This window comes from Sylvia atricapilla, chromosome 16, assembly GCF_009819655.1.
Source record: "Sylvia atricapilla isolate bSylAtr1 chromosome 16, bSylAtr1.pri, whole genome shotgun sequence".
NCBI lineage: Eukaryota > Metazoa > Chordata > Aves > Passeriformes > Sylviidae > Sylvia > Sylvia atricapilla.
The window spans coordinates 2,691,207-2,718,542 of NC_089155.1; the positions used below are offsets into that span (position 1 = coordinate 2,691,207).

A 27,336-nucleotide genomic window follows, 5' to 3' on the forward strand; every position below is an offset into this window, starting at 1 on the left:
TGTTTCAATTAAAACAAAAGCAGGGTTTCTTTTCAGATCTGTATTAAAAATAAAACACCAAAGGCTAAGCTGCTGAGCCCTGCACTGGGTGGGCAAGGACCAGCCACCCAGTGAGTTTTACTGGTCACACTGGAGGCCACCCTGCTGCCTGCAACTTTTCCACGGCTGCTCAAAACCCCATTGAGTCTTGCATTTGCTGCAGCAAGGTCCCATCTCCACTGTCAAAGGAAACTTTGCACCCTCACACTTCTCTCATCTGGTTTTCTTCCCTTCATTCCTGATTTCACCATGTTCACACTGATGTTGCTCAATACTCCACAAAACAGGTCCAGAGGCGTCAGGGTTTGTTCTTTCTTGAGAAGGGAGAGGGATCATCCAACATATTTATTACTTACAGAAGGACACAGAAATGTGATGGAGCAAGGTCCTACCTGCCCAACCTGCCACGTGCAATGTAAAGGAGAAACTCTCTGCTTGCAGGCTCCAGGTTGGTTATTAAATACTCAGCATCTCTGTCCAATACAAAAGCACTTTGCACACACTGTGCTCCACCTTTAGTTACAGCTGGGGAAGCCTCAGCCTGCTGGGGCAGAAAATCAGAACTGGCAGGAAGAGCAGGCAGGAAGAAAAGGCAGGAGAGGGTTGGGCAAGAGCAAAAACACAGCAATGTAATGAGTCTAAAAGGAAATGAATGCAGCTTCTGGTCCAACCACACAAGTCTCCCTTCACCATCAGGAGTTTGTCCTCCAGGGCTGCAGAGCAGCTCATTCCTCAGCCCAGCTGCAAACAAGTGATGCTGCAACACAGGCACCTGTGCCACAGGCAGGCACCAGGCTGGGGCTCAGGCTGTGCCCACCACGTGCCATGGGCTGGCATCACACTGGAGTGTCCTCTTGGAAGGATCCAGGCAGGCCAGGGGTCAGGAGCTGCTCTGCTCCTCAAAACCCGTTGGGTTTTAGGCTGTCTTAACTTTTTTTACAGTTTGATGACATCAACAGAGACAAGGTGAGCTGGGACACACTGCATTTGGGGGGCATTTGAAGACCACGTGGGACATCAGCTGCTGGGACATCCAGTGCAGTGGCACAGGTTGGCACATGCTGCTGGACACCCCAAATCATCACAGGACACCTTGCTGCATCTGCCACCCTGCCCCTCTGTCCATGGCCAACCAGACCTGCCAGAATCCAGCTTCAACTGCTGGCAAAGGCAGTGTTTAACAGAGTTACCCTGAGCTGCAAAACCCAAGTTATAATCGAATTCCACAAGCTCAGACTCCCCATCTTGACCTTGGTTGATTTTTAAATCACCATGTGATCCTTTTTGTACCTCCCACCTGAAAAATAAGGAGAGGCAGGGCCAGCCAGAGCACAGAGCTTTCCTTCCTCCTCCCCATCAATATTTTATCACAGCAAACACCTGCCACGAAAACAAGCCCTAGGAGAAACAGGAGGTTCGTGGAACTGCCTCAACAGCAGCACAGACGCCACAGGAAACAAAACAACCTGTGCACAGAGAAGAGCAGAGCCCACAGAGCAAATATTTGTGTGCTCCAGGAACAGGACAAATTCTGCTTTTGCTTGCAGGGGGGTGTGACAGCTCTGTCCTCACCAGTTTCAGCTACAGCTTCTGCAAAGGGCGATGCAGGCAGGGCAAATCCTTGTCCAGAAATGCTCAGGTTTGGGGGTTTCACTGGAGTCAAAGGCAGGAAAGTGATTCCCTGCCTGGAGTCACCAGTTCACAGCTTTAGCAGCAGGACTGTCCCTGTGAAAGCACTGGGGTTCACAGCCAGATGGTGCTGAGGACAAGGCACATCAAAGAATAAGAAACATGGGGAATCCTTCATGTTTTCCTATGGAGAATTCAGACTCGGCTTGCAGGAGCTGATCAGTCCCAGGTACAAAGCAATCATCACCTTTCCTTTTTGTTTAAACCTTCGGAGAACAGAGCCAAGAGCAAGATACATCTACTGCAGGATCAGGAGCTGCATGGGGAACATCCTGACTGCTGAATTTCCTCCAGGAGACAAGCACTGCTCGAGGCCAGTGCTCCCGGGGTGACACCTCCAGGGAAGCCCCATTTGTTTATTACAGAGCACGCAGGGATGGCAGCAATTGCGGGTTATTATTTCTATTGGAGATATGATTTCAGCCTGGGAGAAAATTTTAGGCTGCACAAGCCTGAAATAACTCCCTAGGCCAAATTTACAGCTGGTAACAGGCAGAACTATCATAGTCACTTGTCATTTTATTTAAGGCCTGAACGGCCCCTTGACCTCCACGGGCTCTGGAGCTGCCAGCCCAGGAACTGAAAGCAGAGCTGTCAGGGAGGCCAGACCCCTTCTCAGAGGATTGTGTTTGTCTCAGGATGGATTTTAAGGCACTTCCCACAGCCACAGCTCCCCTGAGGGGCACACCAAGATGCTCCAAGGGCTGGAGCCCCTCTGCTCTGGAGCCAGGCTGGGAGAGCTGGGGGAGTTCACCTGCAGAAGGCTCTGGGGAGAGCTCAGAGCCTCTTCCAGTGCTTAAAGGGGCTCCAAGAGAGCTGGAGAGAGACACTGGACTAGGGATGGAGGGACAGGACACAGGGAATGGCTTCCCACTGCCACAGAGTCAATTTAGATCAGATATTAGAAAAGTTTTTTACGATGAGGGTATAAACCACTGGTTGCCTAGAGAGAACAAAGATGCCCCAAGTTCAAGGCCAGACTGGATGGAGCTTGAAGCAGCTTGGTCTGGTGGAGGATGCCCATGGCAGGGGTTGGGGTAGGTGACCTTTAAAGGCCCCTTCCAAGCCCAATCATTGTGTGATTCTATGAGGAAATCCCTGCCCCTCACTGGGGTGGGATCCTGCACAGTGCCTCACTTAGTGGCAATAATCCCTGCTGTGTCTGTGCCTTTCCCATTCCAGCTACCCACCTTGATGGCTCCCCCAGACCATCAGCATATCTGGTGTATGCTGGGGAAAAACACAAAAACTGGAACAAAGTTATACTGAAGGCTGTGATAAATGCCAGATCATGTTCTGCAGATGCACTACACACTCAGCAGTGCTGGCAGGAGGCTGAAACACCACAGCACGTTTTGGGCAGAAACCTGTCCTTTCCTGGAGGGTGGGATTTTGCATCTGCCAGGACACAGCCTTGTCAGTGGGGCCATTTCTGCTCTTTCTGAATTTCTCATTTCTCTCCAGCCATGAGGAAGCTGCAGGCAGGGACTGACACACGGGGACACCCATGGCTCACGTGGGAGGCTCTTCTTGGGCCCATCATGGAGATAAGAAAAGTCCCTCTTGGTTTACAGTGTTTATTTCACATTCTGTATCAAAATAAAACCGAACATGAAGCTGTGGTCATCAACTGCAGCAAGTTCAGCTGCAGCAGGAATTGTCCCCGTGTCTGTGACACCCACCCTCCCCTGGCTGCTCGCAAGGACAGACCCTTCTCCCTGAGCTCACTCTCCTGCGCAGTGTGGGGACAAGGCTAAAGATTGCTGCACAGGAAATATTGAGAAATCCAGTCTCTTTGGTGAAGTGATCCTTCCTAAGCACGAAAACCACAGGCCCATGATTGATGGAGTGGCTCCCCTTTCAAACAGTCAGCTCGTGCAGACAATCCCAAAAGCCAGAAGCAGAGTGAGCACGTACAGCTGCCCGCAGAGACAAGGGTTAACAATCTTATCTGGGGTCACCAGAAGAAATTCCAAGTAAAACCCACAGCACGCAGATTTCCTGCTTTCTAACCCAGTGCCCTATTTATACCTCTCTTTCTTCACAATGCCAGTGACAGCTTTTTCCTCACTCACAGGCATGTTTCCTGCTTTCTGAATTGTGACTTTCATTTGTAGCTCATTTCCATAACCTCCGAAATAGAGTTTCAGTGGAAGTGTTAAATGTACTGATAAATTCTTCATGAATCTTAAAGTTATTGGCAGAGAGAATGGGGGCAATTTACCCTGTACCAGTCAATTGAAAATTATATATTTCAAACCCCTCTAATGGAAGGCAGCAAGGTTTAACTCTGACTGATAAAGTAACGCCTTCCTGAGGACGAGGCCAATAACAGAGCCCATTTCCAAAATGCAAAGTCCCCAGTGTGATGGCAAACAGGCTCATCAGTGCACAGTGACCTTCACAGTCCTCAGTCTTTATCACAGAGCCCAGGGACAAGCTCTGTGATCTGCAGGGCAGCACCCAAACAGCCCCTGGTGTTCCCCATCCCGCAGAGGGGACAGCAGGGACAGCCAGGGGGTTCTGCCCCTTTCCTGCTCCATCAGGAGACTCCACCTCGAGGGCTGCACCCACCAGCAAAGCCCCCAGGGTAAGAAGGACATGGAGGTGCTGGAATGAGTTCAGAGGGAGCCACTGAGATGCTCCAAGGGCTGGAGCCCCTCTGCTCTGGAGCCAGGCTGGGACAGCTGGGGAAGAGAAGGCTCTCAGGAGAGCTCCGAGACCCTGCCAGAGCCTAAAGGGGCTCCAGGGGAGCTGGAGAGGGACTGGGGACAAGGATGGAGAGACAGGACACTGGGAATGGCTTCCCACTGCCAGAGGGCAGGGCTGGATGGGAGATTGGGAAGAAATTTCTCCCTGTGAGGGTGGGGAAGCCCTGGCACAGTGTGCCCAGAGCAGCTGTGGCTGCCCCTGGATCCCTGGCAGTGTTCAAGGCCAGGCTGGTCCACAGCCTGGGCTAGTGGAAGGTGTCCCTGCCCATGGTAGGGGTGGAATGAGGTGAGCCTTAAGGTCCTTTTCAACCCAAACCATTCTGTGACTCTGTAATTCCATCTGATCAGGCTGCACTTTGATTAACAAAGCATCTTCTGTGTGCTCTTTGCCAGGAGCATGGCATGGTCCAGCTGCTGTCACTCCTCTGGTTTCTCTATTTTAAAAAGTATGAGAGAAAAAGGGAAAAAGAAAAAGGAGGAAGAGAGAGAAAACACTCTCATCTGATCCTTATCTCTGCCAGAGCAGGAGCATCTTCAAAACCACTGGCTGAACAAGTTGCACTAAATAATTAGGACACATGGGGGGACTAAAAGTAAAGAAAGACTAAAGCACAGATTTGCTGCAATGTTTCCACTCCACTGGAGTCAGAAACAAGACACAAGGTGCCTATTCTGTACAACCAGATGTGGCTGTGACTGAACAAAACAGTATGGACAGGAGGCAAGCAGGGGAAGAAAACCCACAAAAGCCAACGTGACTTATGTGAAAATCTGAAGGTCAGACATAAAAAGAGCAAAGCCAGGGGAGGAGCTGCCTTGCTGGAGTGCTGGGGATGCTGTGGGGTATGAGGGCTCAGCCTGAGCTGTGGGGAAGGTGAGGGGGTCAGATCACTAGCAGGAAAAGCATCCAGCTGGGAAAGCCCCTCAGGCTGCAGCCCACCTTCCCTGGAGGGTTTGCAAGAGGGAGAAACCAGGGACTGAGGGGTTTGAAATGAGACCAAGTGCCAGAGCAGCCTTCAGGAGCAGCCCAGGGCAGGCTGACACACACCAGGGGTCTGTGCCATCCCCTCCATCACTCTGACACTGGATGCACTCACTCAGAATCACCCCGGGGTACCACAGCCCCACAACAAAAGCCACAAGCACGAGGTGCTTGTGATCAGGAAAGATGCCACGTGTGACATGTCCCCTGACACAACAAGCCCAGAGCAAAGGGGCACAGACACTGCTGCAAGGTCTCCACCCTTCCTAAAAAGCCTTCAGAGGTGACAAACCCAAGCACACTCATCACAGTCGGGTGTCGCTGCGTTAAAACAGTGATAATTCCAAAATGGAGATGAAACCTTGATACGAAACAGAAAAATGAGGGAACAGGACTGGACAGGGCAACCCGACCCCAGCAGAGCTGCTCCCAGCTCCTGCTCTCCTACAGAAACACACACAGCTCCCTGCCCCATATAAAATATTTGTGCATCCTCCATAATTTAGAATCCTATTAAATAACTTGACTCCCCTATTTTTCATAGCAGCAAATTCCATGAATTTTGCATGGAATAAAAATTTAGCAATCATAGCAGTTGCTAATTTCTGTGCTGTGCTCAGAGCAGCCTTTCACTTACCCATAATGATTTTTAAACATTATCCTGCTGTTTCCTTTTTTCTATGCCTGGCATTGAAGAGCTCTGCGAACTATTTGAATTGCGCTGCTCTGAAAAAAAAAAAAAGTCCTGTAGGGGAGGAAAAATTAAATTCAATCATCACTCTACCCTCTGTGAACTGTGAAAGTCTTGGGAACATGAAAAGGTGCTTTCGAAAGGATGTTAAGCATTCAAAAGATTAGACAGCAATGTGCAATTAAATGTGTTCCACAACCCTTTGTCAGAGTATCCAAAACCTTACTTCTGCATGAACTTCAAATCCTCCCACTGGGAGCTTGTTCAAGTGGTTTACTTTAAACCTGTACTTTAGATATTCCATACCTTTCACTTTTATAATTCTTCAGCATATGCTAACACTGGCAGAGTTAATAGTAACTGACTAATTTTAAACCCTGTGATTACTGGAGCTGATTTATATAGTAGCTTCACTTCACAATACTGCGAATCAGGCACGCGGTAATTGCCAAGTTCAATTTTAGCTCTGTCACACTGAAGCATTAGTTTTTATGCCTCAGCTGTTGCCTCCTCCATGCTATAGAGGTAAGTTGATAATGCAGTAGGTTTTGCTGTTAAATATCATAATATTGTGATACCCCGTGTCAGATTCTTGCAAGCTTTGTGAGCTCTGCATCTCCCATTAACTAAATACTTTTATTAAGGGAACGGTTTGAAAAGGTTCCTATTCTAATTTAGCTCAGAACACTGAATACTGGAAAGAGGGGGGAATGCAATGATTTAATTCACCGCCCAAAGTGACTTGGTGGAGAGAAGCACCCATCATCATCATCATCATCAGGGAGCTGTGATAGGAAATGTGAAGGGATTTAACTAAAGCCAGTGAATACAAACCTGCCAGCTGAGGCTCCTTACCCTGACCCTTCTGGCACATGTAGGAGCAGAGCCAGGAGCTGTTTCAGTCCTCAAACCAGGAGCTTTAGGGCTGCAGGTGCATGTCCAACAACAAGGAGCCTCTTGACCAAAGAAAGGACATCCCAGGGAAACCTTCCTTCCCATCCCTGTGGGTGCTGCTGGCAGGGCTCATGGAGCCTGGTGGGACCAGCAGGGAGGAAAAGATGGAGATGGGGACACCAGAGAAACTTTGCTAAGGAGAGATGGGGCTCCCACAGCTCAGGGATGAGCTGCAATTGCAAGAGGAATGAGGCTGTGCTGCTGCTGCTGCCTCACAGCTGAACCAACACACACACAGCTGGGCATTACCAGTAATCTCTTAATAGCACTTAAATCCACCCATCTCTTGGGCTTCAGGCTAGAAGATTTTCTTTGGGGTTTTTCTCTCTCTTTTTTTTTTTTTTTTTTTCATTATTAAAGTCTGCTCATATCAAATTTAACAAATGTGAGTAAACTGGAACTGCCTTCCCTCCCATTCACACATTCCTTGGTGCTCAGGATCAGTGAAGGTGGGAACATGAGCTGGTGCCCCAAAGTATCAGAGAAGGCTTCAGGGACAAGCCCCAGGCCTGGGGATGGGTCTGGGCACCTGCTCTGTGCCAGGGGCACTGGAGTGGGGTCTCTGCTCTGGTCCATGGCTGATCTCTGCAGTCCTTTGTGTGGAAAGAGCACAAATACAACAGAGAAGTCTCTGTGCACAGCCAGGAGCTCGCTCCTGTTGGACAACCTGCACTGATCTCAACCCTTTCCTCCCTCCACAGCTCCCTCCTGCCCAGGCAGATGCAGAGACACCAATCCAAGCCACCACCCAGGTGCTGTGGGGGCTCCAGGGATCCTCCTGTGATGCCACCCCTCAGCAGTCACTTGGCCACTCACTGGGGAAATTCCGTGTCAGCACCACCCCTCTCTCATATCCCAGGGGTTTATGGGCACAGGACAGCTGTGCCATCCATGATACTCACTAACAACACGGATCTTAGTCCAGCTCTGAAATTCACTGCTCAGGAACTCAGCAAAACCCACGGGGACAGTGGTGACTAGTCCCTCTCACCACTGGAGCAAGGCATGAGCCTGGAATTGGGTAAGTTCCTCTTTTACTATGTTTTTCCACAGTTTTCCAAAAGGAAAAGGACCAGACAACATGTTAAACAGGGAGTATCCTGGCAGCCTGGAGAGCTGGAGCTCCATTCCATCGTGGCTCAGAGCAGTCTCCAGGGCTCCCACAGCACAGGCAGCATCCTGATCCCTGCAGCCCTCTGTGTGAGAAGGAGGGACACCTCACACAGAGAAACGGGAAGGAAAAATGTGGGAATCTTGCCAAGTGTGTGGTCACTGGGAGGAAGGAATTGGATTGATGAATTTTTCAACTTTGATGCTTTTGGTCAAACCAAAGCCACGTGCCCCAGAATGCTCCAGGAACCTACTCCACCAATTAATCAACCACAGTGCCCAGGGATTCAGAGGTGGAATTGACTCTTTGGTGTCTGAAGTCACATTTTTTGCAACCCACCAGGGATGTCTGACCAGTCCATGTGTCTCAGAGCCTCTCCCAAGGTCAGTGCTGCTGGCAGGCAGCAGCCTGGTGCAAACCACCCGTGGCTGCATCAGCCCCTGTGTGACACAGCTGGAGGATGCTGATGGCCTCGATGTTCTCAGAGGTCTTCTGGAGCTACAGCTGAGCTTAAACCACACTTTCTCACCTGCATCACCCCCGTACTTACGATTATCTAATGACTGCCCAGAGCGCCAACTCCCCACCAAAGCAGCGGGAGAGGCCACAGCCCAGCTGCAATCTCAGCAAGCCCATGGCTGGGATTTCCCTGGCAGCAGGACAGGGAGGAGCAGAAACTGGTAAAGCAGAACCCACAGTGCTGAGATTCTTCTGAAAAACAAGCCTAGAAAGAAATTCACTGGTAGCACTATGATTTCCCTCTCCCTTATACATCTGCACATCCACACTCTTTGTCCACATGAGCAATATTTTTCAGGAACCATCCTTTCCTAAGTGCCCTAAGTCACTTAGTGGGACATTTTTCAGCTGTGGCCTCAAAACTCTGCTGGGCCACACGTGACTGCAGCAGTACCCAACACCCCAGGTCCTGAGTTTAAACAGAGCTTTGCACCCACAGGAGCCACAAAGGAAGCCAGCAGAACTCATCCATATCCTCTGTTCATGCACAGCTGGGAGAGTCCACAGCCACCACTGCACATCTGCCTGCACAGCAGTCGGGGAGGTTTGCATCCTCTGGGCACATCCCTGCCAGGATAAATGGTTTGGGTTGGAAGGGACCTTAAAGCCCACCCCGTTTCACTCCTCTACCATGGGCAGGGACTTTCCACTATCCCAAGCTGCTCCAAGCCCCAGCCTGGCCTTGAACATGTCCGGGGCAGCCACAGCTTCTCTGGGCACCCTGTGCCAGTGTTTTACCACTGTCATTGTAAAAATAAAACCACCAAAACAAAATATCTTCCTTATATCCAGTTTAAACTGACTCTCTTTTAGTTTAAAACCATCACCCCTTGTCCTGTAGCAACAGGCCCTGCCTAAAAGGTTTGTCCCCATCTTTATTGGCCCCCTTTAAGAATTGAATATGGAAGAGCTGGAGCTTGCACAGCATTTTATCACTCAAATTCATGGCTTGACATCAGCTATGAGCTGTTTTGCTTTGGAACATAAAAGGGGCATTGCCGCAACCAACACTGGGACGTTGCATCCTGGGGGAAGCTGTGGGATAAAGCTGCAGAGTCCAGAGCTGCCCCAGCAGCACATCCCACCCAGCCCTGCACAGAAAACACCTCCTGCTCATGGTGAGGAGCTAATCCCTCCAGCAGGATACCACAGTCATCCCCACCCACACCTTATAATTTGTAGATAACAAACTAAATGCAACATTAAGCTTAAAATAAAAGCATTGACACCTTTGCACAGAGAGATCTTGGCTTCTCTTTTTAATGCATTTAGCTGCTTTTTACACAAGCGTCCTCGTTATTTTATGTGAAAGGCAAAGAGGCAAGCAGGTGGTCCTGGTGTGTCATGTGTCCCCCAGCACGTTGTTATGTGACTAAACTGAAGGTTTAGATCTGAGCTGCTGCTTGCAGTGGGCATGGGGACAGCAAAGCCCCCAGATGCTGTTCCTAATTCCTGTTGTGTCACACAGGATCATCCCAGAATGGTTCAGGTTGGAAGGGACTTAAAACTCTTCTCATCCCACCCCCTGCCATGGCAGGGACACCTTCCACCATCCCAGGTTGCTCCAAGCCCATCCAACCTGGCCTTGGACACTGCCAGGGATCCAGGGGCAGCCTCATCATTGGAGAGTGTTGGAAAACCAAGCTGTGCTGAGTTTTCAGCAGCCTCAGCTCACAGCCTGTGTGTGCCCCTGCAGCTCTGGGAGCCCCTGGTGCTCGTGCAAGGCCCCTCACACCCCCCAGAGCTGCTTGTGCAATTCCTGACACACCCAGCACTGCAGTGAGCACTTCCCTGCTGCTTCCCTTTTGCCCGTCACAGCTAGGAAAAAAGAAAACCAAGAAATCCCCCAACCTGCAAGGGTCTGTTTGTGTTCAGACAAGAAAATAAAAGCTATTTCACCCAAGTCTGTTTACTCATGTGCTGACACACGAGAAGATTTATTCTAAGCACTGAAAAGCTCCTTGGCCCCCTCCTCATGCTGCCCCTGCCCCCCAGTTTCTGATGTAAATGTGAAATCAGTTTGTTGGGGTGAGATGCTGCATCACTGAGGTGAGTGAAGGGAGGAGGGAAGACGAGCAGCATGAAGAATTACATCAAGAACTGGCCCCCAGAGACCTGTGTGATGCACATCCCCACATCACACTGGCAGCTCCCAGCATCCAGCCCCACTGGGGTTTATTTGCTCCAGAGCAGGAATTCATTTTGCACTCAACTAATGTAAGCCCAAAGTGCTTTCAAACAATACTCCTCCAATAGAGACATTACAAAAGCCATTATTTTCCTGTTTAGAGTCAAGCTAAGCAAATACAAAGGTAACTTTATTTTAAACAGACTACCATCATCACAAACAACGGATACCAAATATTCTTTTCCAATACACAAGGAATTTAACTTTCATTTTTGGTCTTCTTGAAGGAGTCAAGAATCCCAGCTTGGCAAACACCAGCTTGTGCAGCAACATGATAAAGGAACTGGAAAACACTTCCCTCCAAATCCTCCTCCTTAATGAGAGTTAAGAAAGGTCTGTTTAATAATACATTTAATTTCAAGCTCTCTTTCCTCCTACTTTCTAGAAACGCATACATTCCAATGACACAGTGAAAAAAAAAATAATCTTGCTTTCAAAATTATTTCTAAATTGTTCCCAGTTATGTTCTTGAAAGTATTCCCACTTGTCTGTGACATTATCAGGCTTCCTACCCACCCCACCAACATCCTTAAGGGTTAGGAGGGGGCTGTGTTTGCTGCTATCACTGCATAAATCCAAAGCAGCTCAGAGGAAGCAGATTTGCTCCACAGGGAACGAGACTGATCCTGGTATCCTCCATGCCACAGCTCTGCTTGTTCAGCCCATCTCTGACTTCAGCCCTGTTTTACAGAGCCTGCAGCTCCAGGTCACACCCAGCATCAGCCACCTGGCACCCTCACCTGTATCCAGGTGCTTTCTAAACGGCAGTTTTGCTAAGCACCACAGAGATACCTGCAAAGCTGCTGTCCCAAAGTTACCACTCTTTCCATGCAGGGAAACTCAGAGCTGAGGTGGGCACAGGGGGGATGAAATGCTGAGGTGAGCAAGCCATGCCCTCTGGAATGAGCAGTCTCAGGGGAAGACTCCACGCAGGTGGGAGCTCTTCACCAAAACCCCCCAAGTGACTTTGCACAGAGCTTTTCCCCCTCTCTGCCTTGCCATGGATGCCCTGGGCAGTGCAGAGCTCTGGCAGCAAAGCCCTGCCCTGGTTTGTAAAGCTCTTCCAGGCTGGAGGCTCCACCAGTGCCCTCCTGCCCTCCCAGCAGATCTTCCTGTGCCTCAAGGACTTCTACTGACCACGGGCAACACAGAGCAGTGGAGATTTTTCCTCCCCCCACCAGGACAGTCACTCGGTGCTGATGCTGAGCCTTGTTCCAGGTATATCCTTGGAGCTGGAATTTCGTCCTGCAGCCCCAGCACACGCTGCTGGTGCCAGTCCCAGCACTGCTCCTCAGCCCGAATAGCAGCACTGCAGGTTTCAGTGCTCCTTTGAGGACAACCTTCTGGATGCAGGGACATCCTCTGGAGTCCCACCACCCCAGTTCCCATGCTGTAGGATGTATGAAGGACCAGAGGCTCCAGCAGCTGCTGGAGGCTGCCAGAACATCCTCTTCACCTGCAGTGCCACCACAGAACTCAGTGCCACCACACCAGGGCAGCTTTGGCTGGATGTAGCCCCTGAGCCCCAGCCCACAGCTGAGTCCATTCCATGTCATCCCTAGTTTGAGAAATGGCATTTTTTGGTGGGAACTCGAGTGCCACATGGAAACAGTGTCCTCCAGAGGCAGGTTGGTTGCTGCAGAGCATCTCACAGCTGTGCTGCTCTACAGCAGGAGCATCAGGCCAGACTCCCCCAGCCAAGGAACCAGCCTGGGCATCCTCTAATTCTGGATTAACTGGACACTGCAATAGTTGTAGATGCACAGCAATCCTAGGCCTTTATCAGCCTTACAAAGGCTAATTCATTATCCTTTCTGCTCCAAAAACAAGCTCTGCCTTCATTTACACCTTCACTGGCTCAAAGGAGGTTTCAGAGGTAAAACGTGGGCAAATTTTATCAATGAGTTCAAATCTTGAGCTAAATCAGAAGGAGGAATGGATTTACCCTAATCCCCTCCAAACATTCATCAACATCACCTGCCAGCTCAGCAGGATTTAATCTCTTTTTAATCTCTCAAAAGCAGTGGAGTGGATGGGGAAGAGCTTGGGCACACAGCAGTGGTGGATCTCTCTCTCTATTTTCTTTATTTTTTTGAGAGAATCCTCGCTGAAAAATCACGTGAAGCAGCACTTGACAATTCATTAGGATTTTGCTAATATCCCTTTCCAGGTGAATAACTGGTTTGGAGACAACACTGCCTGGCTGAGCAGGGGAGCTGGAAGCCTGCACGGAACACAATGTCTCCACGAAGAGGCTCCAGGAGCTCCAAACCCATGAGGAAGCACAGGGACTGCTCCGGCAGGCTGTGGCCCGGCCCGAGGCAGGGTTGGGATGCACTAAGCGGTAGCAGAACTCTCCCGCAGCATCCAGCCGCCCCGCTGCCGCCCCGTGCGATGGAGCTGCTCCGCGGGTACCGCGCCCCGCAGACGGCTCCTTCCCAGCCCCCAGCGCCTCCCTGGAGCTCCCCTGCTCCCACCGGAGCCGCCAGCGACAGCGGCGATGTTGGCTGGGGTGGCCGGGGCCGTGGCGGCCGGTGACACCGTGTCTCAGCCCCCGGGCTGTCGGCAGCGGAGCCGGCGCGGGGGCGAATCCCATCCAGCGCCTTGGGGAGCCCCCGGATCGCAGCGCTAGAGTGTGATTCGAGGTTTACATAACACCGCCGAGCGCTTTTGGCACACACAATTGGGATTAGCGAGGAGAAGGAAGCATCAGGAGCAGGCGGCGGAGCAAAGAGACACCTCTCGCAGCAGCCCCCGGGCGAGGGAGAAAATAAATCACAAACGCAACAGAAGCAACACTTGGACAGCAGAGAGGGAGAGGGGAAGCCTCTGCGGAGGGAAACCGAGCATGAACAGTGGCTGAGAAGAGCCGGGAGTTAAACCATGAATAGCCACCATGAACAGTGGCTGAGAAGAGCCGGGAATTAAACTTGCCGTTGTCACCTCCTCGCCACCCCCGTGGGACGGAGCTTTGCTGCAGTCACGCCTGCCAGCCTCAGCCACGGCCGGGGGAAAGCTGAGCCTCGGGGGCTCCGGGGCTGTGAGGGATGGGCAGCTCTCACTGGCCCGGAGGAGCCCAGGCAGGGTCCCTGGGCACGGAGCTCACTGGCCACGCAGCCCTGCACAGCCCTGCACCACAGCGCCCAGAGACGCACCACGCTCCAAAACCTTCAGTCACACAAAGTTAATTTTTGTCTCGACTCAGCCTGGTGTTGCCTGTTTCACTCTGGGAGGTTATGTTTGTCACAGAATATTCCGTGTTGGGAGTGACCATAAGGATGATCGAAGTGCAGCTACCGGCCTGGCACGGGACGGCCCCAAGAATCCCAAAGCAAATCCAGAAAAAGCCCCAAAAAGGCTGGATCACCTCGCTGCCCTCATTAGTGGCTCCACAATGGCCAAAGGGATGAAGCCCCGAGTTTCAGGCGGCCCAGCTGTCCTGCTGTGTGTCCCACGCTGCCACCGGACAATGAGAGAATCCTAAAAGTGGGGAAACACCTCCAAGATCATCGAGTCCAACCATCAGCTCAGCACTGCCAAGGTCATCATTAAACCACACCTCGGCATTTTTGGAACACATGCCCACACCCAGAGGGCAGGACAGCAACCACCAGCCCTACCTCACAGCTTCTGGGGACAGCTGGTCCCTCAGCACCGTGGCCTGGTGTCCCAGTGATGGGAAGAGCCCCAGCAGCTCTTCAGGAGCCTGTGGGTCCTGCTGGATCTGTGCTGAGCAGGGAAGCAGCCTGTTCTCCAGGCCTTTTTGTGCCAAGCAGAGCATCCCTTCCCAGCTGGCACCGTCCCCATGCTCATGGCACGGTGACAGTGACACGAGCCCCGGATCCAGCACCAGGCTCTTCCTGCCTCTGAGCCATCCAAGATTTCCAGCTCTGGCGGCAAATGAGAAGCCCCAGTTGAGCTTCAGAACATCCGAAGACAATTCCTCAAAACAAGAGGATGTTAAAATCCACATTGCCCAGAGAATTCAGGCAGCGCTTTCCTGAAAATGGGAACTACCTTGTGGCTTCACGTGCAGCTTCTGGAGGGCAGCTCTGGATAGCAGGACTTAAAATCAAACTTAATCAGGAAAGTTTCCATGATAAACTTAGATTTGCCTGTGCTACAAAGATCCTGGTTTAGAATCCAATTTGGGTTGGAAGGGACCTTAAAATCATCTCCCTGCCATGCACAATACAGGAAGGTGAAGAAGTGGGGAAAAAAGGATGATAGTTTTGTGCAGGACTGTCCTTGGTTCCAGCTCTTCACTAATTTCCTCTCCAACTTGCACATTGTGACCTTTCCAGGCAAAAAAATAAATTTTAAAGAGATATAATAAATAAATGAATAACAGCAGTGCATGCAGGGAAAGGATGCCAGAGCCAGCTCTGGAGCCTGCAATCCAGATCTCTGCTCCCAGGACATATTCTAAATCTCAGTCAATACCACATGTTTTCCAAGGAACGAGGCATTTCACATTTTATTAATTCTCACTAAAGCCCTTTTTATTGCAAACTTTCTATTTAGCATTTGATTACAGCCACCACCACGGTCTCTCACTGTATTAGAGCAGACAATCTATTGATATTTTTCTTTCCTGCCATCTCAATCCCAGAAGGTGCTATTGAAATTAGTTCAAATACACTTCCAGAGGTCTCTTCCAGCCTGAGCTACTTTATGATTTTTAACGTGTATTTGTTCCTTTGTTGCTCTCACACAAATTTGGTAACCCACTTCCACAGGTGACTGAAGCTCCATGTTGTTATTCCCAGGATTTGGCTTCTCTTAAAAAGGAGGCTAAATATGCCAAACAACTCACTTAAAGACCTGCAAGTGCATGAAGCTAAAAAGACCATTTCAACATTTTTCACCTCTTCAAAGCCCAACTCTTAAATGGAAAACCCAACTTAATAGAGTGCTCAAAAGCCCACCATTCTGGTCTGATTTAAATCGAATGGTTAAATACTCCACATGTTTGGCACACTCAGAACTATCTGCTTTGCAAACAGATGGCCACCCACTATTAATTTGCCACCTTGACATAGAAATGCAGGTTGTCAATTAATTAAAATACAAATGCCAGCAGTCTTCAGTTCACATTATGACCTGCAGCCTTTTCTCTTAAGTGAAAAGAAAAAAAATAAAATATATGTATATATATAAAGCTACCACCTACTAATGCAAACTCTTGGCTTGTAATAAATGCTGGTCTCAGCTTGAACAGATTGATCAAGTTGAAACCACGGTGTCGCCAACATCCGTCTGGGCTAGGGGGGCCCAGACCATAATTCCAGTGTCAGTCCCTAAATATCCCTGGACTGAAGGCTGGCCTCACTGTCTGGCTGCAGGGCTGGACCCACGGCTGAAAGGTTTTTTCTTCAAGAGCTGTTTGATCTTCAATCAACAACGCTTATCAGTGCTAAAGTCTGCCAGCCATTCCCCAAAAGTTTGATATTTTTAACAGCACATTCTTCTTCTCCTTTGAATGCTATTTAGAGACAAGATAATGCACCAGGGGAAAAGTTGCCTCCCTGGGTTGAGCGTGAACAAACAGAGCAGGATCTGATGGGGGGGAATATTTTCCATTGCTACAAGCCCCAGTTTCTGTTCTTTATGTCCCACCCCCTCAGTACTCTGTTTTTTCTTCTTCATATAATAATCTAAGGGGGTTTTGGGCCATTGCATAAGCTGAAACAAACCAAGATTAATTTGGTTAGAATTCACTGAGGTTTTCATGTATTTCATTTTCATGCTAACAAAGTTTCTCTTCTTTTTGTTGAGGACTCCAGGGGTTCACGGCCCCTCTTCTGACAGTAGGGACTACAGATCTAATTCCCTAAAAAGACATCATTCTTCCACTCCAGGCACAATGTTCTGAGATGGCTCAATGTATAAAACCCCTCTGTTCAAAGAAGCACCCAAGAAAACTATGAAATAGGGAATGGATCTGTTATTTATTGACAAAAATCAAATAAATCTGTAAGTGATGCAAGAAAATCATGGAATCGTTTGGGTTGGATCTTGTCCCACTCCCTGCCATGAGTAGGGACACCTCCCACTGTCCCAGGCTGCTCCAAGCCCTGTCCAGCCTGGCCTTGGGCACTTCCAGGGATCCAGGGGCAGCCACAGCTTCTCTGGGCACCCTGTGCCAGGGTAGAAGGATTCCTTCCAATCTCCCATCCAGCCCTGCCCTCTGGCAGTGGGAAGCCATTCCCTGTGTCCTGTCCCTCCATCCCTTGTCCCCAGTCCCTCTCCAGCTCTCCTGGAGCCCCTTAGGGCTCTGGAAAGGGCTCTGAGGGCTCCCTGAGCCTCTCTTCTCTAGGTGAAGAGCCCCAGCCCTCCCAACCTGGCTGAGAGCAGAGAGGCTCCAGAGCCCTTGGAGGATCTCCGTGGCCTCCTCTGGACTCACAACAGCTCCATGTCCCTCTGATGTTGGGGACCTTCAGGAGCCCACTCTGTGCCCCCCCACAGCACCACAGAGCTCCCTGGGAGCATCTTCTCCTGTGCATAAAGGAGAAGTGATGGCGGGGTGGAAAATAGCTCATCCTTGACCAAGGGCTTGGCTCTCAGGGAAGATAGGAACAGGACTGAGCTCCACCAGCTCCTCACATGGGCCAGCACCACGAGGCCAAGTTCTGTATCACAATCTCCTCTCCTTCCCAGCATCATCCTTCACATAAAACTGTTGCATTTGAGGGTTTTCAAAAGGCTTGGCAACTCCTAAAGAGCCTACACAGCCCTACCACCTTCCCAGGGAGATGTTCAGGGATAAATGGCTGAGTGAACCTGGCTGGAAAGGTGAAACTTCCTTCATAGGTATAAATGTGGAGATCCACATTTTTGGAAGAGAGAAGCCTTTCAGATGTCCCGGGCTCTGCTTTGCACTTCTGCAAGGGCCTGGATCTCCTGCAATGGCTACTCAGTGCTCAGGGCAGCTCAGATTATTCCTAAAATTACCCCCACATGTCTGGGGGGCCCTGAACTGAGGTGGTGCTTGTGGAGGGGGAGACCTAGGCCAGTTCCTGGAGAGGATAAAAGGCAGAGCCATGACACAGCCCTTATCTCCCAGCCTTGGCCACTGGCAAGAACTGAGATGGAGAGGAAGATGATGTTTTTTCTAAAGATGGAGAGGAAAAAGCACCGTGCACATGCAGACATTAGGGAAGAAAGGGGATGGAGCCTCCCCAATGAGCCCAGATGGGGTTGGAAACTCTGACTCATCAGTAGGTTCTGTGGGAAGAGAAACCTGCTACTGTGATCCAGCTCATCCCATAAAAAAGTGCTCCTTGCCACTGGGGAGTGGAACAGGATCCATGTGGTGGTGGGGAAATGGGTGACAGTGAGGATGGTGGCACGTCACCACAGGGGAGGGTGGCACGTGCCAGGGCTCGTCCTCCACCTCCCCTGAGCAGCACAGTGCAGGGGCTGTCCCAGACCTTCTCCTCCAAAAGGAGAAGGTCCCCTGCTGCCTGGAAGATGGTGCTCATTGGGAATGGGGAGAAGAGGCTCAGAGCAGAGCTGCAGCAGGTTCTGCCACCTGCCCCACAGGTCCTTATCCTGTCACCCCCTTTCCTAGCACCTGCTAAGTCATGATATGCTTTGAGACCCAGGGAAAAAAAGCAGCATGAGAGCAAGGGGCTGAGTCCTCAAACCAACAGAAATAAATTAAACCTTCCACATTGTAAACACTGACAAAATCCAACCTCCCGTGTCCAGGTCCAGCCCTGAATTAGAGGTCAAGAAGCTGCCTCAGAGCAAGGCTGGGCTGGTTCCTGCAGATCAGGTTCCTCTGAAGCCACGTGCAGCCACCAACACCAAGCAGTGCTCCAACCATCTCTCCACAAGAACAATCCCTGGCTCAGGCCCCCGTGTAACACTTCCCTCCCAGTTCCCTTCAGCTCAGAGCCGAGCTGCAATCTCACAGTCGTCAGGAAGAGATTTAATTATATCTGCAGAGGTCAAGCAATCCATGCAAAAGATGGGGGCGGCGGAGAGAGGTTCAGTGTGTGGCACAAGGCAAAGACTGAGCCTGCAGCACGGCGGCAGCCAGGGCCGCTTCTCAGGGAAGAAATGGCATCCATCAGAACAAAACCTCCAGAGGGAAACAATAGGAAAAGGTGGCGGGGGAAGGCAGACAATTATGATATTTAAATCTGGTCATACGGCTGTGAAATCAGGTGATTTAATGCTGTTTTCTATAATTTGTAAATTTTTTTTTCCCTGTTCTTTAAAGAGTGGTGTGATCAGTGCTTGTGCCAGTAAGTTTTGTTGGGAGATTTCTTCCTGCTGAAGCCGAGCTTTGTATCCCCAAGCATACATTATAATTACATATATTATATATAATATATCATATATAATACATAATATAATTTATGGAATATATTAGATAATAGCTGATTTATGTACACCACAGAACATAGTATATGCCATCTATAATTTATGTGTAATATTATAGAACATACATTATGCATTATTTAATTATATTAAAACGAGTGTAAAATCACAAAGGTGGAACATTAGAGCTCAAACCTCCAATTAGGAATTAATAGTTTGAAAGCTCTAATCACACTAACACTTCAGCCTGACTTGAGGAATACTGAATAAGATCTCAAGAGGAGGCAGAGGTGCTGCTGCACGACAGTTCAGACAGAAGCCTCGCACTCACCGGATGGAAAATTGTCAGGAAAAACACATTAGCAACACAATAACTTATTTTTAATGTGGAGCTGTTAGGAAAACACAATTATATGCTTCATTTATACTGCAAGATATAACCCAACGTATGGTAAAAGCATTTAGAGCTCGTTTTGTAAAAAAACCAGAGGAGTACAAAGGTAATAGGGGAAAATTGCACCTCGAGGGGAAAACGCTCCCCCCTCGCAGTGGGGCCAGTCTGTGGCGGTGGAGCATCCTCAGCTCCTGCTCCTTGTATCCAGCAGGAAAGGGATGCAAAGTGAAGGCAGCACAAAAATAGAGATTTTTCTGCAAATATTACAGAAATATCACAATGGTAAGAATGACCCCCAGGAAAGGAGCTGGCAGTGCCCATCCTTCCAAGAAGGAGAAGCTGGAAGATCTCTGCAAGGTTCCAGGTGCCCTGGCACAAGGATCAGCCATGCACCCTCCAAGTTACAGGATGCTCTGGCCTGTATAAGAAAATTCAGTTTATTAACAGAGTGTTTTCTCTGTTGTGGATGCACAAACTGGTCCTGGTGCCTGCTGCAGGCTCAGGGGTCCAAGGCAGAGCTGTCCACGGATTTACCCTGCAGTTATGGTGGTGTAACACCCACAGGCTTTGGAACTCTGATTCAGGGGACAATCATTGATTTGAAGAATCATAAATAAATCAGAGAAACTTGTATAGTTTTGAGTCTGAAGTTTTTGTCTCTTGACGTCTCCTCTGCCACTTCTCTGATCTCCAAGGATCAGGCCCTTGACAAGGTTATTCAGAAGCAGCCCAAACAAACGTGTTGTTACACACAAGTCAGGCCGGTCTTCAAAACATCTCCCATTGTTCCCAAAACAGCCAGATTAAAGCCTCCCCTCTGTGCATGCAGAGAGAACAACATTTTCCATGAATGGATGGACATTCATTATTTAGCTCCCAAGCCCTGACTTAAAGCCCAAGGCAAAAAATGGAGCTTCAAACATTTTCTGCTGTGCAACCCATCAAAGACCATTCTGGAGAACACAGGGTTGTCCCACTGAGTAGCTCGACCACTTTTCAGAAGAAGCCTTTGCCCATATTCAGGGCCTAAAAGAAAAAAAAAATTTAAAAAAACCCAAAAACCAAAAAACAAAAATCTACATTTGCAAATCAACAGGAGCTGCCTGCCAAATGAGAATAAAATGGGCCCCAAATTAAAAATCTGCTGGACTTTGTTCTCCATCCAAAATCCTCCATCTCCAAAGAAAGATTTATGCTACTTCAAAACAGAGTTGGCTTCGGAAGTAGGAAGGGAAAGAATGTATTTTATCTTCCAGAATGGCAAAGCAGTGCTGGAACAAGGAAAAAGGGAGCATGTTTATCACTGCAATGTACAATTTATTGTAAAAGTCCAAACAGAACATAGAAACGCATTTGCTACATCGACTCGGGCTTGTACCAGCTCAGATCACATTTCTGAAGGGTTCTTAAAAGAAGAAGAGAGCATTGGTTGCAGATTAATACCCATCACATGACTAATAGATCTAAATAGTGTATTGGCAAAATAGTTTTCGTCAATATATCAACCTAAAGGGCAAGAGAGAGGGTGTGTTTGGAGAGGCAAAGCTGCACGATCCTACAAGGCAGATTTGGGAAAGGGTTTGATGGTGCTGATGAATCTTACAGAAATCTTGCAGGGTTAATAACAGGGCCCCCAGCACAGGAGTTCCCAAGGACCACAGGCACTCCCAGGGTCTCACAGCAGTGTGGATTTGGTATTCCCAGGCTGGGTCCTACTCCTCCTCCTCATCAATCCCCATCAATTCCACTGGCTGGAAATCGGCCATTGTGCTAACCCAGTCTGACTGTCATAACACCAGAAGCAAGCAGGAAGAATTTATATTTAAATTTATTTCTGCAGGAAGAATAGAGATGATAATTTACTCCCCCAAAGATGCCCCTGGGGAGCAGGATCACTCCTCCTGCATCACAGCATCCCTGCACACCCTGCATGAAAGAGTGCAGGGTATCGTGCTCCAGCAGGATTCCTGTCACAGGCCTCCCTTGCCAAGGAAATTTTGCTTGGGCAGAGAAGGAAAAACTCCCTCCTGAGCTTCGTGGACCCAAACAGAGAATTTCAGATGTAGGAAAAACCCTTCCATGCTGATATATCAGCCAGCACACTGGATCCTGTCGCTAAAGCTCTGCTAAGAGCAGAGCCTCGGTGTTACTAAAATGCACATTTTTTTACCGTACCGTGGTTTATTTATTGTGAAATACAGCTGCAGAATCTCCCTAAAGCTCAAGAGGGAAAAATCCCCACATTTTCTCAAAGCAATTGGAGGGGTGGGGAGATGTCCCACCAGGGCACACTCCCTTAAGTGCTGCAGGAACAGGCTGCTCTCACCCAAACACCGGCACCACACACAGAAGCAGCTCAAAACCCTCTGAAAGCTTTCCTGGCAAGTGAGCAGGAAGGGGTCTGCAGCAGGTACCAATGCTGCAGAAAAATGGCCAGAGGGGACAGAAAAAGGGGTTTAGACCCAAATTTAAACAAAGAATCCAAACCAGAGGTGCATATTTCCTTTAGCAGTGCTCAGGTGGCCGATGACAGGGATGAGTGTCACAGTTTGGATGAGGGCTCCTCACACTGTCAGCTGAACCTTGCCAGGCCCTCGTGGTCACTGTGCAGACACCAGAGGTGCTCCTGCTGTCCCAGTCATGGAGCAGGTCCTGGATACAGCCCACAGAACAGAGGGGCCAGCATTACAGAGTGGGAAATGCTCATTGCAGCTTGTCTTCTCCTATGGCTCCTTATCACCCTCACACCTTGGGCTGAGCATGCTGTAGCCCTAAAAATCTTGCCAAGGAGCATCAGGCTGTGAGCAGCAGCTCCTTGGGCACCAGGAAGTTTGGGGCTGGCTCCTCTTCCCAGCTGCCACGGCAGGCTGCTCCATGCAGGATCACCAGTGACAGGAACTGGCTTACACAGGGAGCCCTTTCCCCTGGCTTCGATGCCATCAGTACTCCTGATCCATCAGAGCTCCTCACCAAACACAGCAGCAGCAGGGAGAGCTCCTTCTCACCCTGCCTGATGTGGCAGGAGGGCTCTCATTATCCACTTGTGAGTGTCCAGCCCCTCATCACCTTCTCCATCCCTCCCAGTGGCCAGCCCTTCCAGGGAAAACAGCGATGCTGTGGGAGCAGCTGAAGAAAGGGTGCAAATTCCCCTCTTCTGGGGAGGCCTGGGCTGAACACACACTCCCATTTCATTATCCCTCTAAACATCCCTGGTCTTTTCAGGAATGGGAATGCTGATGTGCAATAGGCCCCTGCGTAGCTGCAAAGAGGAATTGTGGCTGACTGCAGCGAGCAGGCGAGCCCGGAGACCTCCCGGTAACAATATCATGTCCAGTAAGTGCACAAAACAATTCCATTAACATTTCAGGCTGCTCTGGGCTAAGGCAGCTCATGGCGATGGCAGAGCTCTGCCGTGCTCCCAGCGAGTTATTTATGCACAGTGACACTGCACAGCCCAGCTTTGCTGCCTCCCCCTAAAGAAAGAAAGAAATGAGGGGAAAACAAAGCAAAACAAAACAATCCTGAACAAAAACAAGCCTTTTAAATCAAAGGGCTCCATAGAGCATGTCCACAAACTCAGCGAAGCAGGAGGACAGCAAAGAGCCTGTAAGTGCTCCTTGCCCTGGTCCTTCCCAGAGATGGATTTTATCCGGGATATCTGCAAGCCACAGTGGGAGAATTCTGATTTTTCCAGTCCACCCTACCTTCCTCTGTAGCTTTTATAAGTGGGAATGCTTTGAGGCAGACACTGTGTCAGCCCAGCCCTGGGCTGAGCCGCCAGCACCGCACAGGGGCAATGGGGTTGGGATCGGTGTGAGGTTCTGGAGTTCCCAGAGTATCCCAAGTAGCTCCAGGAAGCAGGAGAACTCTTGTTCCACGGCAGGCACAAGAGAGCAGCACGCTGCTGGTGACCCCCCGCTGGATCCACCCCGCACCTGCCGGAGTTGTGCGAAGGAAAAGCAGCAGGAGACAGCTCCTCCCGCGCCACTCCGGGCCACGGTTTGATGCTGAAGTTACGGCCGTGATACCTGCAGTCTGTCAGGGAAACAGAGTCAGCCCATTCCATCCCTGGCTTCATTCCAGCGGCCTCATGCCACAGACAAACGTGCGCGGCTGTGCATAAGCAAATGTCATTTGATAACTCAGAAAAGGAGAGAACGGGTGGGGGGAAGCGCCCTGAATATCGGCAAAGGGTAAGTCACTTCCTTTCTTCTGCCGCTGCCTTAAGATCCTCGGTAGCAGTGACAACAGCAGCATCTGGTGGCAGTGGTCAGCACCTGGGGCGCTCCTCTCCGGTGTCCCATCCACCCCGGCCAGCACCAGCGCCCATCGCACCCGCTCGCCCGCCGGGGCTGAGCTCGCTGCACCCCCAGAAGAGTGGATTTCCCGCAGCCTCCCGGCCGCAGCGGCAGCGAGGACCCGCGGATCAATTGCGACCGCCTAATCCGGGACTAATCTCAGGGATTCAGGCCACGGATGAGCTGAGGACGAGGGGCCCCGCGCCCCAAGGCTCGGGCGGGCGCTGCCGGGGGAACACGAGCTCAGCCCCGAGCCCGAGCCACTGCGGGCCCCAGCGCCCGCACGGAACGCTGCGAGGCGAAGTGGATCGTGTTGGCATCCAACAACTTCTTGGTAAAAGCGAGTTCCGAAAGGCAGCACGATTTGGGGGCAGCCGCAGTTGCCAGTGGCTCACGCTCACATGATCCCAGATTTCTGCTTTCACACACCACGGGGCTGATGTTTCAGCAGGACAAATGTCCTGCTCCCAGGTGATCCGGCTCTCGTTAGTGTTTTAAGAGCATATTTAATGTTTTAAGAGCAACGGCGATGATACTGAAACACTTTGAAGCCAGCGGTACGCAGATACAAGCGAAAACAACGAAAGTTGTTTCCTTTCAGTATAATCCGGCATCTCAAAATAAACGAGAACTGTTAGGTTTGCTACAACTTAATAAAAAGAGATAAATAACCCAGTGACAAAGAAACAGTTAAATACATCTCTTGATACATAAAGATTAATTTGCCGCGTCTGAAAAGCCGCACGCATTTCCCTCTACTTGTGTTTTAAGAGTTTGATCCCAAAGTATCGCAACAGCGAGGTGAACCGAGAGTATCCTGAGCTGCTATACCGACGCGGTAGAGCACTTTCTCCTTTTATTAACTTTTTTCAACGCAATTACCCGAATTTGGCCCGGGAGGCAGCAAGGATTACGTCTGGGATGATCCCCCTCGCTCCAAAGGGATCTGGATCCCACGGCTTTACAGCTGAAACATCAGCGCTGTTTACCCACAGCGAGCAAGGCGACACTCGCAGCGAACTCCTTATCCCTGAAGTAGCATCTACCCCCTTCGCTTCGCCTTCTCTAGGATGAGGGAAATTTCCTACGGCACCTCCGCGCTCTCAAATATCCGCGGCGCATCCCTCTCCCGTTACAAGTGCACGGGGCTTCGCCTCGCAGCTGCGGCGAGCGGGGAGAATGTGGGTGAGGGAGGTCTCCCCGCCGAGCCGGGGGCACACGGACACCCCCGGCCGGAGCCGGGTGTCCCCTCCGCCGGAGCGCGGCGGGCAGGCGGGGGACGGAGCCGAGGGACGGGAGCGGGCCGGACCCCGCTCGGGAGGAGCCGAGAGCCGGCCCGGCAGCCCCGCAGCTCGTGAAGGAGGTGCAGAACAACAACACGGCGAAGAACAACAGGAAAAAAAAGTGCCCGACAACAACCGCGACAACAACCCCCCACACACCCCGCGCATCGCCCCGGCCGAGCGCCGCCGGCGCGGAGGAGGTTAAGCCAAGGCGGCTCGGACACACGGACACACGGACACACGGACACTCCGCGCTCCGCTCCCGGCCCGCTCCAGGGAGCAGCGCCCGGGCTCGGGCTCCCCCCGCCCGCTGCGGGCGGCCCGGGCACCCGACGGCTCCCCCCGCTCCGCTTCCAGACCACTTTCAAAATTCCCTCCCGCAGCCGCCGGCGCCGCCGGCACTTTCCTTCTCCGCGCCCGCGGAGCGGCGGCGGGACGCGCCGAGCCCGGGCACCCCCCGCGCCCCCGGTACCTTGTTGCAGTGATAATAATCCAGCGGGCCGAGGCAAGTGGGGTCCGCGCCGGGCAGCGAGCCCACGGCGGGAGGGGCGGAGGGGTAGAACCGAACGTCCATGCCGGGGCTGCGGGCGGCGGCAGGCGGGGGCTCCAGCGGGCATGGACCCGGCTGCGGCGGCGGCGGTGCCTCTGGCGCGGGGAGAGGGCGGGGAGAGGGCGGGCGGCGGCGCAGGGGGGGCGGGCGGCGGCCCCCGGCCCGCCCCGCTCCGCACCGCCCCGCGCCGGGGCCGCTATTGTTCGCGCCGGGGCCGGGCGGCTCCTCCCGCGGCCGCCACCGCCGGGGGCTCGGGCACCGCGGGCAGAGCCGCCGGAGCCCCGCGGAGCAGCCCGGAGCGCTCCCCGGCCCCCATCGCCGGCCGCCCCGGCGAGGGGAGGGCTGCAAGAGCCTCCCCGGCGGTTTCCCGCTGCCCGCTGGGGACCCTGTGACATCTGCCGTGCCCCGTGTGCCCTCTCCCGATACGGGACGGTGCCCAGCGGCTTCATTTCCCTCTGCGCCTGGTGCCCACCGCTGATGAAGGACGCTCTCCAGCGCGCTGATCCGCTCTCAGTAGGACCACAGTAGGAACCCCAAAGAGGTCCCCCATTTAGAGCCGCTACCGGCTCCTCACCCTGCTATCTCTGTAAGGCCTGTGCCTCCCCGGGCGCTCTCCCAGCCTGGAGAGAACAGCCAGGCTCAGCCTCTGCACCTGGCCTTGGCTTCCTGCTGCCCAGGGCACGGAGACCCCCATTGTGCTGTCCCACACATCCCGGGGTTCAGAATTCCCGCTGCCGGAGGGCAGCTCCATCCCCGAGCCCCCTCCCGGCCGCCCGGCTCCCACGGGCCGGGACTTGCAGGGCACAGCGGCACGGGGAAGCCAAAGGCGTCCCTGGGGAGGTGGGATGCTCGGGGTGAGCGGGCTGGGCGTGCGGAGTTCCCCCTCCGTGCCCCGCTGCCGCAGGCTCTGCGCTCTCCCTCCCGGCGGCTCCCAACAGATCCCTCTGGAAAAACGGCCCAGTGGGAGAGGATTTTATATACAGAGCGGGTTTGCAGTGTGTTATCCCATCCCCAGATCGAGGGAAACGCTTGAAAGTTGCAACAACCAGTCCAAACGCTGGCAAAGAGCTGGGACAGGGCTGGTAGAGTCAGTTTGCTGGCAAATCTCCAAGAGAAATTGCCTTTTTTTTTTTTTTTTTTCTTTCTTCCCCCCGCCCTCCCCCTTTTTTTTTCTTAGAAAAATCCCTCCTGACTGACTCCAGAGGCTTATTTCCAACATGCACGCTTCAGGACCCTCTGGAGCTGGACAACTGAGCTAAATAAATGCTGAGTTCTTCCTCCAGCATCTTTCATTGCAAGAGTGGGGCCAATTCCTGCCAAATTCAGGGAGGAGGGAGGCGGGCTGGGGCTTCGAGGGAATGCCAGCTCCAAGAATCAAGTGATTATGTAAAAAATCGTAGCTCTCCTTTAAATTAAAAACAAGATTTCAGCCTTCGTGATGGTGGAAAAAATTGATTTAAGGATAAAAATTGTCTTGGGAAAAAAAAAAACTCTACTTCACATTTATTATTATTTTTCAAACTGTGTGATTTTTCTGGAGAGCCAGCATCGATCCTCCTGCATTTAGCAGCGAAGCAGGTTGGCTTCAGGAGTTCT

General features: G+C 51.4%; 1 protein-coding gene across 1 annotated transcript in view; it reads right to left on the bottom strand.

Annotated features, from left to right (window-relative positions):
• The window catches only part of TOX2 (TOX high mobility group box family member 2), a 149,361-nt gene extending 123,514 nt beyond the window's left edge, over positions 1 to 25,847 (bottom strand). Inside the window, exon 1 of the mRNA XM_066330565.1 lies at positions 25,663 to 25,847. Within this exon, the coding sequence (XP_066186662.1) occupies positions 25,663 to 25,764 (102 nt within the window). The 5' untranslated portion in view covers positions 25,765 to 25,847. The remainder of the gene's footprint in view (positions 1 to 25,662) is intronic.
• Between the last annotated feature and the right edge of the window lie 1,489 nt (positions 25,848 to 27,336).